This window comes from Piliocolobus tephrosceles, chromosome 1 (genome assembly GCF_002776525.5).
Source record: "Piliocolobus tephrosceles isolate RC106 chromosome 1, ASM277652v3, whole genome shotgun sequence".
Classification (NCBI taxonomy): Eukaryota; Metazoa; Chordata; class Mammalia; order Primates; family Cercopithecidae; genus Piliocolobus; species Piliocolobus tephrosceles.
In genome coordinates, this window is record NC_045434.1 from 18,887,501 (window position 1) to 18,907,155 (window position 19,655).

Genomic DNA, 19,655 nt, shown 5'->3' on the forward strand with positions numbered 1-19,655 from the left:
CTCCCGGGCCGCGGACCCGCCCCACGCCGTGTCCAGCGCGCTGTCCTCCCGCCCCATCCTTGTGCCGGCCATCGTGTGGTAGCGTCTGCGCGCTCCGCCGGTCTGCCGGCGTGAGAAAGAGCTAGTGCGGCTCCCGAGTTCAGACCAGAGGGGACGGCGAAGCGCGAAAAAAATTCCCTGCGCCCAGTACGCAGGCGCAGCCGTGCTCCTGGGCTTCCTGGGCCTCGTCCCAGTCGGCGCGCCTGGCGCTACTCCGCTGGCGGGGAGTTGGGGGCGCTGCAGGGAGGGCACCCGAGCGGGTTGGGGGCGCTTGGAAGGGTGACTTGCATGGTCCGGGTAGCTGCAGTCCCCGGGGTGGGGCGGAGGGACGCGGCACCGCGCGGACTAGGATGGGGCGGGGGCGGGCGCAGCCCCGGGATGCAGGCACGATAAGGCGAGTGACAGCCAGCAGGGAGGGGCGGGCGCCACCGCGTACACGCCCTTTGCTCGGGGCCGGTCCGGGAGGGTCCTCGGGCTCTGCGCGCGCCTGGCCGGCGGGCTGAGGCGTACGGGTCGCACGCAGCGCCATGCGCGGCCCCCCTGCCTGGCCGCTGCGGCTGCTCGCGCCACCGTGCCCAGCCGAGCCAGGTCGGCTACTGACGGTAGCCTGCGTGTGGGCCCCGGCCATCCGCGCCCCTGGATCCCTATCGCCGTTCACTGGCCTGAGGCCCACACGGCTATGGGGCGCGGGGCCGGCGCTGCTCGGGGGCGTTGGAGCCGCGCGCCGCTGGAGGAGCGGCTGCCGGGGCGGGGGTCTGGGCTACTCGGGGGGCGGCCTGGGCCTCGCGCGGCTCTTGGGGCTGTGGGCTCGGGCCCCCGGCAGCTGCACGTGCGGGGCTTTTGCTGCGCTGGGCGCTCCTCGGCTCTCGCGCGCCGGGTTCCCGGGCGGTCCCGCAGCCGCTGCCTGGGCAGGGGACGAGGCCTGGCGGCGCGGGCCAGCGGCGCCTCCCGGGGACAACGGGCGGCTGCGCCCCAGGGCAGCCGAACTCCCGGAAGCCCGGAAGCTCCTGGGGCTGGCGTACCCTGAGCGCCGGAGGCTGGCAGGTAGGGCCCTCCCCGACCACTTCCCTCCCCCGGGCCGCTCCTTCTCCACGCGCGGGGTCCCGGGGCGCCAAGAGGGACACGGCCGGGCCGCAGAGCGCCTGTCACCGCCGCCTCTCCTGGGCCACTCCTAACCCCGGAGGAGGGAGGGGATAGCTTTCCTCGGAGTAGCGTTGTCAAGATTTCGCCTTAGCTTGGGACTCGTTTGCAGATTTTACACTTTTTTTTCTTGTTGACACACGTTGTATATGTCATTATTGGAATCTTTGGGTCTGTTCCGCCACCAACTTAGTGGGAGCATCTGTTTTGGCTTAGGCAGCAAAATGAGCTGGAGGTTTTTCCTTGGAAAAAAATAATTGTAGCCAAAAATATGCCTATTTTGTTATTAGTGATTTATACTTTTTTTTTAACCAAAAAAATTATTTGCTTTAAGCGAGTCTGTCAAGCAGTCACCAATGCTTTCACAACGGAAAGCAGAACTTTCACACTCGTCTCTTGTGCTAAGTGGTAAGCAGGAAGTTATAGCACTGTGTTCAACAGTGCACACCAACCACTCATCTGTTCAGTAATTGAGTGACTTTTTTTAAAGAAGCCAAAATGAATGTTTTTAGAAACAAAATTTAAATAGAACAGTTTTCTGTAGCTCCTCATTTTTTAACCATTAATTGGAGGAGTGTTTAGATGCAAGGGCCTTGTAAGATCTAAAACTTTTTTGATTTCCCTAAATTTTCATTCCTTCTATAAACATTTGTTGAGCCCTCATTCTGAACTGGGCCCTGGGGTTACAGTGGCATGCACAAGGAAACATGGTTCCCGCTTCTGCTGGGGCTTCTGGCTTAGTGGGGAGAAGCATCTATGAACTATTCATATGTATAGAGGTCAACCTGCACCTGTGGGCTGTGGAAGGGGGCCTGTGAGGTTGTCAGGTGCAACACCAGAAAAGCATTCTTTGCTGCAAATCCATTGCTTTAGAAAGGACCCTCCTGAGTAGTGATTTGGGATTTAGAGTAGGTTTGCACAGTGGAAGAGAGCAGTTAGGGTGGCTGGCGACTTTTCATCTGCTAGTTACTATGAAAGCTTAGGGGGACTCTTGGTATCACTCGGGTATAAAGAGAATTATTTCATTGTTCAGTTGGTTGAGTGTAGATTTTGATGTAAAAATCTTTCTTTTTCTCTCTCTTTTTAAAAACATTGGAGACTAGGAGCTCTCACTGGACTTTGAGCTGCTTGAGACAGGGACTGTCTGATTCATCTTTCTGTCTCCAGTTCTTAGCATGTGCACAGCACAGAGCAGGTACTCACTCAGAGCGCCTTCAGTGGAGGAATAAATGACCATACCACCAGGCACAGAGTGAGGCCTTTAGAAACCCTAAGCATCATAGGGTGCGCCCACCACTTCTGTATGTGACTCAAAGTAAGTGTAAGGGAATCCAGTTCTGTTTTGTTTGTGAAATACTAGATGTCAGGAATGGTGTTTAGATGTCAGGCTTTGGTGGTGCCTACAGGTGCCCAGTCCTGCTTATCCCATGACCATTGTTCCTGTGAGCCGTTACTCTGTCCCCCGATATCCTGCCATACTAGTATGTTTTGGTGACAGCCTTAAATAAGGCAAGACTGTGCCTCGTTTTTTCTTTCTTCCTTTTGTTTTTCTGGGATAGGGGTCTCACTGTGTTGCTGAGACTTGTGTCGAACTCCTCAGCTCAAGCAGCCCTGCCTCTACCTCCTGAGTAGTTGGGACTACAGGCATGTGCCACCACACCCAGCTTGAACCTTTTTTTTTTTTTTTTTTTTTTGAGCTGGAGTTTTGCTCTTGTTGCCCAGGCTGGAGTGCCATGGCATGATCTCGTCTGACCGCAACCTCCGCCTCCCAGGTTCAAGCAATTCTCCTGCCTCAGCCTCCCAAGTAGCTGGGATTACAGGCATATGCCACCATACCCGGCTAATTTTGTATTTTTCGAGACAGAGTTTCCCCGTGTTGGTCAGGGTGGTCTCGAACTCCTGACCTCAGGTGATCTGCCCGCCTTGGCCTCCCAAAGGTGCAGGGATTACAGGTGTGAGCCACCGCACCCAGCCTTCTTTCTATTTTAAGAACAGGATATATTTTGTTCCACCACATTGAGAAATTATGAATGTATAATTTGAAGAAACAAGCCTAGGGTTGCCACAATTTTTTTTTTGCTTTCAAACAGATAAATATATATTATATGTTATGAGGATATCTGATAAAAAGCCCTTATTTAGATGTATGATTTCCTGAGAAGTCATTATATATTAAAGCCAGTTAGGATCAAGAGGAAGTAGGGGTCATTGTTAATTTGTAATTAAAAAAAAAAAATGTATAATTCTAAGAGCAGCCTGAGGTGTTGGCACATCTCTTTGAAATGCTGGAGGTAAAGAGCAATTGTGTGTGTGTATTTTCTAATCAAAACACTAAAAAAGCTGAGCTGAAGAGGAATTCCAGTGTTAATTTGTTAATTTTTAGAAAAATACAAAAATCTTTTTTCAAAAACACAGCTTTATATTTTAATAATAATATCTCCATCCGTCTCAGCATTTTGCTGAGTATGCCTCCTAAATTTTGTGAACAGAAAACTTTGATAAGTAGTTTGTATCAGAAACTTTAAAAACGCAGTCTACCGTGAACTATGTACAGACGTGTGCCGAAAGCAGCTTTAGCAGAGCTGTGTTCCATTCCTCTCCTAAGGCAGGCCTAACCGCCCCTTTGGGGAGGGATTCGCAGCTATCTTCATACAGATGTAAGGTCCCTTTTCACTGATAATTCTCCATCTTATCACTCTGGCCAGAAGGAATCTTAAAAGATGCAGGTGCTTGAGGAGGAGCAGGGTGTGGACTGATGGGATAAGCGACACTGCATCAGAACCCTCTGGCTGTGCCTGGCAGATAGAGGAGACTGACCTGAATGAGTTAGGGGCAGGGTTTTAGGAACAAATGTGGGCCCCTACAGTACTGTGAGATTAGAGCAAAGCTGCCTCCTGGAGGTTCTTTGTGGGGGGGGGGGCCCGGGGGGGGGGGCAGCATGCCTTCCCCACACCTCCCAGGCAGGCTTCTCGTTAAACTGGACTGTACACGTCTATCCCCTCCACTGGGGCGTGTTCAGTTGGTGCCTGTGTGGATGACTCCGGAGGGCTCCTCTCACTGCAGTTACTGATAAGGGTGTGTGGTTTGAGGGCAGGACTGCTCTGAGAACCTGAAGCCTGCTGACAGCTTTTGCTGAGTTTGTAGTTACATTTTATGAAGATGGACCATGAGTGACCACAGTGAATATAGTGACAAAAGCAGTGGGTATGGTGGGCAAGGAGGCCAGGGTAGCTACTTCCTGAAGGCCAGTGAGGATGGAGATCCCACAGGGACAGTGCCCTGTGGGGGCTGGGGAGGATGAACCTTTGAAATCGGAACTGCCCCCGAAAGCCAGGGATGTGTATGTGCTACGGAAATACATTGTTTCAGAGTAACAGCCTTCTGTAGCTGTGCTGTCACACCAGATTCCAGAGAGAAAAAATGTAAAATACCTTACCAATTTTTTATGTTGATCATGTGTGGATAATATTTTGGATATATTGGGTCAAGTAAAATGTCATTAAAATTAATTTTACATCTTCCTTTTTACAATGTGGCAGCTAGAGAAGTTTAAATTACCTAGGTGGCTCCCATCATTTGTCTGTCAGAGTCCACGGCGAGCCCCCCTGTGGGTTGGTAGCCCTAACTGTTTTTTTTAATTTTGTCTTTGGGGTACCCCCTAACTCTAGAGCATGCTAATAGCATGGACAGAGACAGTCTGATCTCGCACCAGACGCATGGGGGCTCGGATCTTCTCCAGATTTCCAGAACCTGGAGTCTCTGGCTTCTTCTTCTATTCCCTGCTCTTCTGTTAGCCCCTCATGTCCTCACTTACTCTCTACCCAGCGCAGATGCTGAGTCCCTTCACTCAGCCTCCATCTCCCCCACAGCCTTGACTCCTGTGTTCTCCATCACATCCACCTGCATCTGTGGAAATGTGTCCCAGACTCCAGCAAACCCAACATGTCTAAAAGCCAAAGCTACGTTTCTCCACAAAGCATCTTTCCTCTTCTGTGTCTAGGCTCAGTGAGAGAGACTGCAGGGTGAACCTCTTGGCCTTGGCCAGAGACATGGGTCATTCTTATAATGACAACAATAGTAGTTAAGATAATAGTTAATATGTCTTGTGTACTCAGCCCTGGGCATTGTACCAGATGCTTTGCATATGTGTCTAGTTCACTCGTAATTATATTAGGGAGGGATTGTTTTTATTGCCATTTTTCAGATGAGGAAATGGCACAGAGAGATGGAGTGACTTAAGCAAGGTCAAACAGCTAGATGGCAGAGCTTAAAAGGAGGATTGAAGATAATGAACGCCTAACCCAGGAGGGCTGGTTCCGAGGTTGAGTTGGTCACGGTTCCAACCCAATCCTGACCACTCAACCTCAGAACGGCCCCCCTAGGTTAGGCCTTCATCATCCTAAATCCTCCCTTTAACCCTCATCTTATCCTCATTTTTCAGAGAGGAAAAATGCTCACATCCAACCAGTCATCACGTCCTAGTTCTTAAAAATTTCTCCAGTCCTTTTCTCTGCCCTTTATCCCTCTGTCCCCAACCTACTTCACCCTAAGTTTGCTTCTCACCTAGGACTCTGGAACAGCGGTCTCATGGCGACTCCTTTCACTCTGTAGCCGGAGTGGATCATTTGAAAAGGCAAATCTGGCCAGGCACGGTGGCTCACGCCTGTAATCCCAGCACTTTGGGAGGCTGAGACAGGCAGATCACCTGCGGTCGGGAGCTCAAGACCAGCCTGACCAACATGGAAAAACCCTGTCTCTACTAAAAATACAAAATTAGCGAGGCGTGATGGCACATGCCTGTAATCCCAGCTACTCGGGAGGCTGAGGCAGGAGAATCACTTGAACCCAGGAGGTGGAGGTTGCAGTGAGTTGAGATCATGCCATTGCACTGGGCAACAAGAGTGAAACTCCATCTCAAAAAGAAAAAGCAAATCTGGCTGTATCATTTCCCAGTGTAAAGCCTTTTTAGGCCGACCTTGCCAAAAAATCCTTCTGTTCTATCATCTAGAGCCTTCATTTCATTTCTCAGTTCTCCTTCCTGTGCACCCATGAGGTCTCTGTCCCTGCTCCATCCTGCCAGGCTTTCTGCTCCCTTCCGTGACTCCCAGGTGAGGCCTGTGCTGCTTCCTCTGCTTGGGACATGGGAAGATACCAAGGGCAGGTTTTGTCGCAGAATGTGGTTCTGCATTGTGTAAACTGGGAGACCTTGCATAGGCTCCCTCTCTCTGTGTTCGAGATTCCTCTCTGAAAAAGGAGGATAAGATGAGGGTGAAAGGGAGGATTTAAGATGATGAATGCTAGATCCTTCAGATAATGGTGAGGGCTCTGAAGTGCTGCCTTTGAGTTCTTGAATGACAGTGGGGATTGCTGTACCTGCCTGATACAACCAGATGGGTGCCGTGTTCAGCAGTGGCAGGTGGTAGGCACAGTGTACAGCCTCCTCCAACCACCCCCAACCTTTGTCCTTCTATCCAGCCCTGATGTCCAGCAATCTGCATTTCAGATTTTCCTTCCCCATTCTTTTGAAGGATATTTGTTTCCATCTTTGCCGCAATTCAGTAGAATGAGGTAACAAAGATACTTGAAGGTATCTCTCAAGAAATAGATAATGGGAGAAGTTGCTGGGGCCACTTCTCAGTGGCAAGGGTGGGGGCAAGTAAGAGACTTAACTATGGAGAAAAAGTGGGGGAGAATTTCAGAATTGCAGTATGCTCAGTTGTGTCCAGGGCTTGTGGTGGAATCTGAAATGATGTTTATGGAACAAGTCTAAAGTATTCATTAATATCAGAAGACAGTGATATGTAGTCAGATCTTGATTAACAAGAATCCACTTAACTAAAAGCTGAAAAATATCTTTTGTTTTACTTTTCTTATTCAAGTTGGACAAAGAAGCAAATGTCAACAAAACAAGCTGATAATTTTAAAATGATTATTAAAAAGTAAAAGTGTGGAGGGATATCCTGAAATTAATTTGGATTCAGCTAAATTACTTTCTCTTTGTAATCAGCATCATTACTATGTGAGAACAAGACTCAGAATCATAATCAGGGGGCATATCATTCATGTCATGTAGATTCTTATTGTAGAATCATAACTGATTTAGAAAACTAGAGGAGGAGGGAAGAGGTAGACCTTTATATAGCAGGTCATGCACACTGTGCTTTCGGAGTTACTCACTGAGGCGAAAGAATAGAGATTAGCTACTGATGAAGGACAAAAGGAATTTTCTGCTGAATCCCGAATTTGCCCGGATGACTCCTTCTGGAGCTGCCAGTTCATCGAGGCTGAGGTATTCGGTACCTCAAGATAGACACTCTCCCCGTCCTTTGGGCCTTCAGGCCCCCTTGGGCACTGTTGTAAGAAGCATGGTGCTTTGAAACAAGACACCAGGCTTGACGTCAAAATGAAGTGGCCCTTGCCCAGTTTCCTATTTTTCAGTTAGATTGTGATTGTGGGTTTTTAAGCCAGGCATATGGACTTTATGAGCTGCCAGAGCTCACATTTCTGCTTAGGTTATTGAAGAATTTTGATCTGATAGATGTTATTGCTCTATTGCCAAAGTTCAATTTATTTGTTTGTTCATTCAGCAAATAGTGATTGAGATTTTCCTATGTGTCTGTCAATGTAGGCAATCGGTGACAAACCAGGCCAAAATCTTTTCTGTCCTAATGGAGAGAGAAACTAAATAAACAAATGAAACATTTAGAATGCTGAAAGGTAGGAGCTTCGAGAACACAAATGGAGAGGGAGTGAGGTGAGCAGTGTAGGGTGTCTGTATTTTAAGTGAGGCTGTCAGAGCAGGCCTCTTTGGGGAGGGGACTTTAGAATAAAGACCTTAAGGAGGGGCAAGAGCAATTGTTCAAAATGTTCCCCACTTAAAAAGGCCTATGTTCTTCCTAGAACTCTGTCGACTAAATGTCCAGTTGGCACTGAGTTTGCTCTGGACTCTTTATGAAGGTTATATAAAAATAATACTTTTGCCTAGGTGCAGTGGCTCATGCCCGCAATCCCAGCACTTTGCAAGTCTCAGATGGGAAGACTGCTTGAGGCCAGGAGTTTGATACCAGCCTGGGCAACATAGTGAGATCCCCGTCACTATCTTTTAAAAAAATTCATTTCTCTTATTATGAATGCAGTTATCTGTGATATGTGTTGTTACTAATTGGGTTTTCTTTTCTATTTTTTATTTTTTGAGACAGAGTCTTGCTCTGTCACCCAGGGTGGAGTGTAGCAGCACGATCTTGGCTCACTGCAACCTCCACCTCCCAGGTTTAAGCGATTCTCCTGCCTCAGCCCCCCAAGTAGCTAGGACTACAGATGCGCACCACCACACCTGGCTAATTTTTTGTATTTTTTTTTTTTTAGTAGAGACAGGGTTTCACCATGTTGGCCAGGGTGGTCTTGAACTCCTGACCTGAAGTGACCCACCCACCTCAGCCTCCCAAAGTGCTGGGATTATAGGCATGGGCCACTGTGCCAAGCCAATATTTCTTTTCTGATAAGACTCTTGTTTGCCTTTTTTTTTAGGTGCATGAACAATTCTGTTCGTATTTATTTTCATATCATGTTGATATTTCCCAAAGCAATAATATAATACTAAGAAGCAATATATCATGTTTTATTGACATTTGCTTCTTTGTAATGATCCGTGAAACTGTTTTCCAAAAATTATCTAGAATGGGTTGTTTGTTTCCTTAAGGCCTACAGCGCCTTGTATTCTCAGGCACTTTCCCATCCAGGTACTAATGAGGCCTCACCCTACGTAGCTTCTGAGGTCAGACAGGATTGGGTGTGTTCGGAGTGTATGGCCTTAAACAAGAGGGTTTTGAGATACTAGATGTAATCAAGGGCTTTAACTAGACAGCTTGATCTTCAAGTTACAGTACAGTTAGATGCCAAGGAGTATTGCATGTATAGCATGAATGGAGGAAAAATATGATCTGAGATGAACACCAAAATCAAGAGACAGGGAGGGAGGGCCTGGCCAGAACGGGTTCCGTAGTTGGCTCCCAGTTTTTGTTGGTGAGGAAGAGTTGATGAGACTAAGAAGTCATCTTCTCTGGTTCAGATATGATCACTCACTTCCTTAGTCAGCCTGCTTGTTCTCACCTGGAACCATTTGGTTCTTCCCTTGAGTCAGGGGTTGAGGAGCAAAAAGGAGGAAACTGCTAGAGACTGAGATCAACGCATACTCTGAAAACAGCTTATTTGGCAAGGAAACCTCCTGGACTCAGCACCCCAGCAACAGCCCCTTTGCTGAAGCACCCTGAGCATTGAGAGTGCTTGTGTTTTCTAGCTGCGGTTGGATTTCTCACGATATCCAGTGTTATCTCCATGTCTGCCCCTTTCTTCCTGGGGAAGATCATCGATGTCATCTATACTAACCCCACTGTGGACTACAGCGACAACCTGACCCGCCTCTGCCTTGGGCTCAGTGGTGTGTTTCTATGTGGTGCTGCCGCCAATGCCATTCGTGTCTACCTCATGCAAACTTCAGGTAACAGTCTCTCCTCTCAGGGATGTGAGTCATCCTAAAGAAGATGTAAAGTCCTGTGGGTTTGTTCGGTCTCGAATCTCATGTGCTCCAGGCTCCATTCTCTTCCTCTCTTCCTGGCATCCCGTTAAGTGGGGATAGAGCCCAATGACTGCCCAAATGTTGGAGGTACAGATTATTTTAGATCAAGCACCGTTCTCAACTCTTCTTTTACAGTTGAAGTTGAGCTGTAAGGGCAATAATGTTGGCCTCATGGGGGGTTTGGAAATAAGCCCCTCAGGCTGGGTGCGGTGGCTCACGCCTGTAATCCCAGCACTTTGGGAGGCCGAGGCAGGTGGATCACGAGGTCAGGAGTTTGAGACCAGCCTAGCCAACATGGTGAAACCCCGACTCTACTAAAAATACAAAAATTAGCCAGGCGTGGTGGCGGTCACCTGTAATCTCAGCTACTTCAGGAGGCTGAGGCAGGAGACTCACTTGAACCCAGGAGGTGGAGCTTGCAGTAAGCCCAGATCATACCACTGCTGGGGATCCTGCAGCCTGGGGGACAGAGCGAGACTCCATCTCAAAAAAAAAAAAAGAAAGGAAAAAAGAAAATGAGGCCCCTGGCCGTGAAGCTGGACTTCTGAGGCTTCCTAAAGGCTTCAGAAACCCATTTACATGCCCCATGCTTGTGTTTCTCCTTAAGTAGCAGCTGGGATGATAACTTTGTTAGTATTTCTGTGAAGAGATCTCCTTGGTACAGGCAGGTCACTGCCACAATAATGAGAGAACCCGGGACACCAACTGGAAGTTGGTTGCTCTCCATTTAACTCTGTGGATGATTAACCGTTCTTGCCATTTAAAGGTTCAATACGGGAAAAGGTTTCCAGGGAGGAACAAAATGAGCTTTTGGAAGTTAATGTAATAAAACTTCTTTGTAAATAATACCTTAAAAAACTCTTGGCCAAATGTGATGGTTCATACCTGTAATCCTAGCACTTTGGGAGGCTGAGGCAGGAGGATTGCTTGAGCCCATGAGTTTGAGACCAGCCTGAGCCACATAGCAAGACTCCGTCTGTACTAAAAATAAGCTAGCTGGGTGTAGTGGCAGACGTCTGTGGTTTCAGCTACCCAGGAGGCTGAGGTGGGAGGATGGCTTGAGCCACAAGGTTGAAGCCATAGTGAACTATGATCGTGCCACTGCATTCAAGCCTGGGTGATAGAGCAAGACCCAGTCTCTTAAAAAAAAAAAAAAAAAAGTAAAAATAAAAAAAGCCTCTGAGTCATGTTATATTTATTTTATTCCTATATCCTCTCACTAGCCCCCACAGTCTGTAGTTAATAAGAGAAAAGTGCTGTTAGTAGTGCATGACAGTTAATGTACCTGGTTTGGGAAAGGCTCTTTCTCCCCCATGGGATACAGCGCAGCAGACACGCTCAGAGGCTGCATTGCTCAGAAGGGTTACAACTCCAGGCCAAGCTGCTGCACGGTAGGTGGCTGTCCCATAATGGTAATGGATGTCTTTACCCCTGGTGAGCCTGTTCGTGTTTGCTTTTGCAGGTCAGCGCATTGTGAATAGGCTGAGAACTTCGTTATTCTCCTCCATCCTGAGGCAGGAGGTTGCTTTCTTTGACAAGACTCGCACAGGAGAATTGATTAACCGCCTCTCATCAGACACTGAACTCCTGGGGCGCTCAGTAACTGAAAACCTCTCAGATGGGCTCAGGGCCGGGGCCCAGGCTTCTGTAGGCATCAGCATGATGGTATGTTAGCCTGGTTCCCCTTGGTACCTTCCTGCCAGGGCTTGGCTTGCACCAGGCCTCTCAAGTGTGAGATGAGCTCAAGGTGAGCAATTCGCATCATTCTGTAAGTGCCTAGAGCCAAAAGTGCTATTGCAGAGGCTGCTGGAACATGGGGATTGCCTCTACCTGCATGGCCTCTTGTACCTTCATTTCTCCGGAATGAGTGATTATCTGGAAAATGGACTCTTGTGTTACTGCTGGGTATTCTGAGATGTGTGAACCCGGGGTATTATGGCAGAAAAGAGCATCAGGTAGAAGGAGCACTGGGTACTACCCTGTGGGTGGCGCCAAGCAGTGACTAAATTCCATTCCTCTGTGTGTGTAAGTCAAACTGTGCTCTTTTAAGGGGAGAGCTCTTCATTCCCACGGCCTTTTTTCCTTTCCTTAACTGAGTGGCTTGTGCCTGTCCTGTCTGCTTGCCTTACCTCTCCAACCAGTATTTCTATTTAGCCCAGTGCTGCAGGTCGGTAGAGAGGCAATACAAGCCACATATGTGATTTTAATGTTTCAGTAGTCACATTTAAAAAAGCAAAAAGAAGCCAATCAGATTAATTTTATTTTTTTAATTTAATTTTTTTTTTAGAGACAGAGTGTTACTCTGTTACCCAGGCTGGAGTACAGTGGCAAGATCATAGCTCCCTGCAGTCATAAACTCCTGGACTCAAGTGATTCTCCTACCTCAGTCTCCCAAGTATCTGGGACTACAGGCACACACCACCAAGTCTGGCTAATTTAAAAAATATATGTATATATTTTTTGTAGAGGCAGGGTCTCTTTATGTTGCCCAGGCTGGTCTCCAACTCTTGGCCTCAAGTGATCCTCCTGCCTCGGCCTCCCAAAGTGCTGGGATTATAGGCTTGAGCCACCATATCTGGCTGAGATTAATTTTAATAATGTTTTGTTTAAGCCAGTATAAACAAATTATTGTCCTCTCAACATGTAATTAATATCAAAATTATTAATGAAGTATTTTATGTTATTTCTTTCATATTATAGTTGACCCTTGAACAATGCAGGGGTTGGGACACTGAACCCCACACAGTCAAAAATCAAAGTATAACTTTTGACTCCCCAAAAACTTAACTACTAGTAGCCTACTGTTGACCAGAAGTCTTACTGATAACATAAACAGTCAATTACCATGTATTTGGTATGTTATATGTATTATATACTATGTTCTTACAACAGAATAAGCTAGATAAAAGGAAGTGTTATTAAGAAAATCATAAGGAAGATAAAATATTTATTAAGTGGAAGTGGATCGTCATAAAAGTTTTTTTTTTTTTTTTTTTGAGACAGAGTCTTGCACTGTCGACCAGGCTGGAGTGCAATGGCGGGATCTTGGCTCACTGCAAACTCCGCCTCCCGGATTCAAGTGATTCTCCTGCCTCAGCCTCCCGAGTAGCTGGGATTATAGGCACCCGCCACCACACCTCGCTAATTTTTTTGTATTTTTAGTAGAGATGGGGTTTCACTATGTTGGCCAGGCTGGTCTTGAACTCCTGACCTCGTGATCTGCCCACCTTGGCCTCCCAAAGTGCTGGGATTACAGGCGTGAGCCACCGTTCCTGGCCCATCATAAAAGTGTTTATCCTCATTGTCTTCACACTAAGTAGACTGAGAAGAGGAAGAAAAGTTGTTCTTGCTGTCTCAGGGGTGGCAGAGATGGAAGAAAATCTATGTTTAAATTGACCCATGCAGTTCAAACCTATGTTGTTCAAAGGTCAACTGCATTTCCAAATCTGGTGTGTATTCTCTACTTATGGAGCATCTTAATTCAGATGCTAAATTTTCATTGAAAGTACTTGATCTATATTTAGATTTTATAAAATGTACAATTGAAAAAGTAGTTTGACATACTCAGTTTTTCCAGACATACTTAATAGTTTGCCAATAACTGAATGGAGTATAGGCTTTTAAATTTTAATTAAACCTAAATACAATTAAAACTTCAGTGTCTCAGTCATACCTGCCACATTTCAAGTTTCCAGTGGCCATGTAAGGCTGTCATTTTGGGCAGTGCAGTTCTAGACCTGTGGAATAAGAACTGTAAATAATCCTTTCTTGCAAGTGGAAAAGCTTGGATTTTGTCCTTTGTGTCCCATGAAGCACTCAGTTCAGAGAGGAAGGTTGTGTTGCCTATTAGATCTGACTTACGGAATGAAAAACAGCTTTGAAAACTCATGATTTTCCAGCTAAGAGAGAAGCAAACCTCTGGAAGAGGACCCTTCCTGCACTAACGTGCCATTTTCCAAATATGAATAGTTTGGGGGATCAGGAAGAGTTCAAGCTGGGAAAAAATCACTTGGGGTACTTTTCGTAGCAAGGAAAGGGAATTCAGTGTAGGATCAGATGAGCAATTCAAAGGGGTCTGTTTGGGCTGCCATAATAATACCACAGACTGGGTGGCTGAAACAAAAGAAATGTATTTCTCACAGTTCTGGAGGTTGGAAGTCCAGGATCAAGGTATTAGCAAAATAGCTTCATTCTGAGGCTTCTTCTCTTGGCTTGTAGGCAGCTGCCATCTTGCCATGTGCTCACATAGTGGAGAGAGAGTGTGCTCTAGAGTGTCTCTTATAAGGACACTAATCCTGTTGGATTGTGGCCCCACACTTATGACCTCATTTAACCTTAGTTACTTTCTTAGAGGCCCCATCTCCAAATACAGCCATGCTGGGGGTTAAGGCTTCAACACATGAATTTCAGGGGGAAACATTCAGTCTTATAAAAGGGCCTCAGGAAGTGGCTTCACCTAGCATCTGATCTTTGGCTCTAGAGGATCAGAAATGTGACTTTGTCTTTCCTGCACAAACTCATGGACCTGACATAGGAGACGTCCAATTATGAGAACCTGATACTGTGTATGCCATACTGCCAATTTATGAATTTACATAGTGGGCCTTCCTACTATTAAGTTTCTGCTATTCCAATTTTGTGTGTGTGTGTGTGTGAGACAGGGTCTCACTCTGGTGCCTAGGCTGTAGTGCAGTGGTGTCATCTTGGCTCACTGCACTCTCCACCTCCCGAGCTCTAGCAGTCCTCCCACGTCAGCCTCCCAAGTAGCTGGAACTACAGGCATGCACCATCATGCCCGGCTAATTTTTGTATTTTTTTCTATAGAGACAGTGTCTCACCATGTTGCCCAGCCCACTGGTTTTGAACTCCTGGGCTCAAACGATCCACCCACCTCAGCCTCCTGAAATGCTAGGATTACAGTCGTGAGCCCCCATGCCTAGCCCATTTCTGCTATTCAAAACACTTCATTATGGTGCCAGGACCCTGTATTAGTCATGAGAAGGTTTTTTGGGTTTGTTTTGTTTTATTTTGTTTTGTTTGAGACAGAGTCTTGCTCTGTCTGGCTGGATCTCAGCTCACTGTAAGCTCCGCCTCCTGGGTTCAGGCCATTCTCCTGCCTCAGCCTCCCGAGTAGCTGGGACTACAGGCGCCCGCCACCTCGCCCAGCTAGTTTTTTACGTTTTTTTAGTAGAGACGGGGTTTCACCATGTTAGCCAGGGTGGTCTCGATCTCCTGACCTCGTGATCCGCTCATCTCGGCCTCCCAAAGTACTGGGATTACAGGCTTGAGCCACCGCACCTGGCCAGAAGGTTTTTCATTAAGTATGGAACCACAGTAAAGGAAGGGGGTGGTTCTGGGACAGTTCTAGGAGAATCTTGATGAACTGTGCCTGCCCCACACAGAGGACACCTGTCCAGTTGGTTCATTTGACATCAGTTGTGTTCAGGCCCCAGAAGTGTTAGACCTGTCCTGTTGGTCTCATGTCCTGATGGTGACCATCAGAGATATGATTATGCTCCCTGAGGCTCACCCCAGGTGTCCTGATGGACTTGTCTTCTCAGGGTGGGACATTTGTGTACACATCTGCTTGCTCCTCTGTGAAGGTGCCAACCTCCTTTCTGCCTCAGGGTCTTTATGCAATGGCTCTTCCCTCTTGGTGGAGAGGTCTTCCAAGATCATGTTACATCTGAAGTGATACTTTCTCTCTCTTATACTTGTCTATTATCTAAGTCTTATCTCTTCTTTCTTGCATGAAAACTCTGTGAGGGTTGGTTATCTCCCAGGTGCCTGGAATAGTGCTTGCACTCAGTAACATAGGCACTCAGTAACAACTTGTTGAATGAGTAAATGAATGAGTGAATGATTGGTTGATCCATCCACTTACATTTCAGTTTGCAGCTTTTTGTTAGTATTATTTAGCCTTGTACTGATTATACTATATTCTGTGCAAATGAGATATGGTAGATTTTAGTAATTTGTCAAAGAGATGCTAGTACTATTGAAAGTACAGTCACCAAATTGCAAGGTTGACAGGGAAACCCTCTGTTACTTACTTCTAGAAGTTAGGTTATTCTTTCAGCAATTCCAGTTGCTAGAAGCTTCTTGGTATGTTGAGCCCAGATCCATCCTGCAGACTTCAGTCCACTGAGCCATGAAAGCAGCTTTAATTCTTCTTCGACTTGTTGGTTGTGCCCTCCAAGTCCTCTGTTGACTGTTTGTCATGCAATGTGTGGTTTTTGTTTTTGTTTTTGTTTTGAGACAGAGTTTTGCTCTTGTTATCCAGGCTGGAGTGCAGTGACTCAATCTTGGCTCACTGCAACCTCCACCTCCCGGGTTCAAGCAATTCTCCTGCCTCAGCCTGCCGAGTACCTGGGATTACAGGCATGCACCCCAACACCCAGCTAATTTTTGTATTTTTAGTAGAGACGGGGTTTCACCATGTTGGTCAGACTGGTCTCGAACTCCTGACCTCAGGTGATCCGCCTGCCTTGGCCTCCCAAAGTACTGAGATTACAGGCGTGAGCTACTGCACCCTACCCAGTGTGAGGTTTTTTGGTAACTTCAGCATCTTGGTCATTTTGATGGGACGTGTTGCTCTGGTTGTTCAGTGCCTGCAGGTGGTTCAGACCTGAATATACAACTCCTGATATGGTCTGGAGTGTGGAGCAGAACGGGCCTCTGCCACACTCATCCTGTCTCTTCCCACTCTGTTGTTAAACAGCATGGTTTGATCTAGTATTGGCCTGAGGATTCTTTCTTCAGCAATTGCTTGTCACATTTCTTCTGTGTGGCATGCTGAATATTTATGGAGTTTTGTGAAGAATAAAGATGTCTGAAAAATTCCACCCAAACAGGATGTAACAACTTGGGTTGTTACAGTACCTTCAAGCCTGCTGTTAATTTAAACACACTCACACACACAGACACACCCCTACACACACTCCGCTATCGTAGGTAACGAGAATGTCTTGCCACCCTATGTAACAAACACCTCTCAATTTTTTTTGTTTTTGACAGTTTTTTATCTCACCTAATCTGGCCACCTTTGTTTTGAGCGTGGTGCCTCCAGTGTCAATCATTGCTGTAATTTATGGGCGATATCTACGGAAACTGACCAAAGTCACCCAGGATTCCCTGGCACAAGCCACTCAGGTAAAAGCCCCTTCTCATCCGTGTGGTTTCCAGCCGAATGGGGTCACGGCCAGGATCCTAGATGGCAGATCCTAAGGGATGTGCTTAGGTTTTTCAATAAAGTGCCTTCCTTTCCTTTCATTAGAAATTACCCCAAGATCCCAGAAACTTAAACTACTCTGTTTTCTAGACTAGGTTTCTACCCATATCTCAAAGTAGATCCAACTCGACTAAACATTTTGTGGAGTCCTCACTTCTTACTACCACTATTTCTTTTCTTTTCTTTTCTTTTCTTTTTTCTCTTTTCTTTTCTTCTTTCTTTCTTTCTTTCTTTCTCTTTCTTTTATTTTTTAAGACAGGGTACATGAGAGAGTCTTTTTCATGCATTCTAGGCTAGAGTGCAGTGGTACAATCACCGCTGAGTGAAGCTTTAACCTCCCAGGCTCGAGTGATCCTCCCACCCCAGCCTCCTCAGTAGCTGGGACTATAGCCACATGCCACCATGTCCACTGATTTTTAAAATTTTTTGTAGAGACAGGGTCTTACTGTGTTGCCCAGGCTGGTTTCAAATTCCTGGGCTCAAGCGATCCTCCCACCTCAGCCTCCTGGAATGCTGGGATTACAGGTGTGAACCACCATACCTAGCCACTATCACTATTTGTTATGGGACAAAACAGTTAATCAGGTTTTGAAAATAGTTACTAGATAACACTGTGTTTCATTAATTTAATAAATCTGGCTTTGCAATGCTGTGCAACGTTATCTTTTCAAAAATTAAAAATGGCCCGGTGCAGTGGCTGGTGTCTATAATCCCAGCACCTTGGGAGGCCAAGTCGGGTGGATCACTTGAGGTCGGGAGTTTGAGACCAGCCTTGCCAACGTGGAGAAACCTTGTTTCTACTAAAAATACAAAAATTAGCTGGACGCACTGGTTCCTGCCTGTAATCCCAGCTACCTGGGAGACTGAGACAACGAGAATTTTGAACCCGGGAGGCAGAGGTTGCAGTGAGCCAAGATTGTGCCATTGCACTCCAGCCTGGGTGACAAGAGTGAAACTCTGTTCCAAAAAAAAAAGAAAAATTAAAAATAACCATTATACTTTCACGGTACAAAAACCATGCATGGGCCTGGGTGCAGTGGCTCACGCCTATAATCCCAGCACTTTGGGAGGCCGAGGCAGGCAGATCACAAGGTCAGGAGATCGAGAACATCCTGGCTAACATGGTGAAACCCCGTCTCTACTGAAAATACAAAAAATTAGCCAGGTGTGGCGGCAGGCACCTGTGGTCCCAGCTACTCGGGATGCTGAGGCAGGAGAATGGTGTGAGCCCGGGAGGCGGAGCTTGCAGTGAGCCGAGATTGAGCCACTGCACTCCAGCCTGGGTGACAGGGCGAGACTCCGTCTCAAAAAAACACAAAAAAAACCATGCATGTTTATTGTTGAAAAATTTGAAAATAGAAAACAAAAATACGCATAATCCTGTCTTTTAGAATTAACATTATTAACATTAAAACATCTTTTTCTCTGCATAAAAATGTATTTCTGCATCTACATATGCTCCTATTTTTCTGTCTATATATATGATATGTTTAGGTATAGTTTTTTTCCCCCAAAACTAGGATTGCTTTGTGTACTCTGCTGTCACTCTTTTTTGACTTAGTCATGTATCAAGAGTGGTTTTCCATTGATAGTGTCTTTTAGGGAGTTCTCACTTCTTACTATCACTATTTCTTTTCTTTTCTTTTTAATAAATAAATAAATGAAATGAGAACCACATTTTATTTTTGCTTCTAGAAGCTCTTGAAATATGACCCTTCTCCTCTTAAAATGTATTTATTATTCTCCCAGCTAGCTGAGGAACGTATTGGAAATGTAAGAACTGTTCGAGCTTTTGGGAAAGAAATGACTGAAAGAGAGAAATATGCCAGCAAAGTGGACTATGTGATGCAGTTAGCAAGGAAAGAGGCATTCGCTCGGGCTGGCTTCTTTGGAGCAGTAAGTAGATAATTTTGGAAAAAGTGAAAGTGGCATATGTTAGAATGGTGAGAGTTTTATTCTGTGGTGTTCAGCATAAGTATAAAATGATTTTAATTTTTAAAGTTTTAGTCTTAATTTCAAGGCTGAGAATGACTTTCTTTAAAATATTTTTGTGAAAAAGGAAGAAATAAGTAAATGGCCTTAGAGAAAAGTCAGTGCATGGTGCGATCGGGCACGGATTATTTGTGCGGTGCAGGCCAGTGGCATCAGCTTTGCCTGGGCCCTGGTCAGCCTCGCTGAGACTCAGCTCCATCGCAGATCTGCTGGGTAGGAAACTGGGGCCAGCAATCTGTTTAACAGGCCTTCTGGGTCATTCTCATGCCAGCAAAGTCTGAGGATTAACCAAAATCACCTCAATGTGTTTCAAGAAAGAAGTATAAAAAATCAATCACAATGCACTCAAATAGGACACGGAAATACAAAATCACCATGAGGGCAAATTCAAGATATGTGTAAACTGAAAAGAACTTCAGAGACAATTCCATCATTGCTATGATTAACAGATAAGGAGCAGCGGCCCGGAGAAGGCTGCCCCTATGCCTAAGACAACCACACATGCAACCAAGGTAAAAGCCGGCCACAGATACAGGAGGCCAGCTCCTCAGGCTTGTGTCCTTGCCCACAACATCTCATTGTATTATATAAACCCACGTAGTAGATATTTATTTGTTTCCTCTAGTTAGGGAAGGAACCTTTAGTATTACTTTTATCCTTTGCAAACTGAGTAGATGG

At 46.1% G+C, this 19,655-nt stretch overlaps 1 protein-coding gene across 2 annotated transcripts in view; it reads left to right on the forward strand.

Moving 5' to 3' along the window:
- Positions 1–289: 289 nt before the first annotated feature.
- Positions 290–19,655, forward strand: part of ABCB10 (ATP binding cassette subfamily B member 10) — a 42,769-nt gene continuing 23,403 nt past the window's right edge. The window contains exons 1-5 of one of the 2 annotated variants that reach the window (XM_023191805.3): positions 290–1,083; positions 9,476–9,676; positions 11,217–11,419; positions 16,772–16,906; positions 18,735–18,881. In XM_023191805.3, the coding sequence (XP_023047573.2) occupies positions 567–1,083; positions 9,476–9,676; positions 11,217–11,419; positions 16,772–16,906; positions 18,735–18,881 (1,203 nt within the window). In that variant the 5' untranslated portion in view covers positions 290–566. The remainder of the gene's footprint in view (positions 1,084–9,475; positions 9,677–11,216; positions 11,420–16,771; positions 16,907–18,734; positions 18,882–19,655) is intronic. The other variant, XM_023191804.3, reaches the window with a different exon arrangement.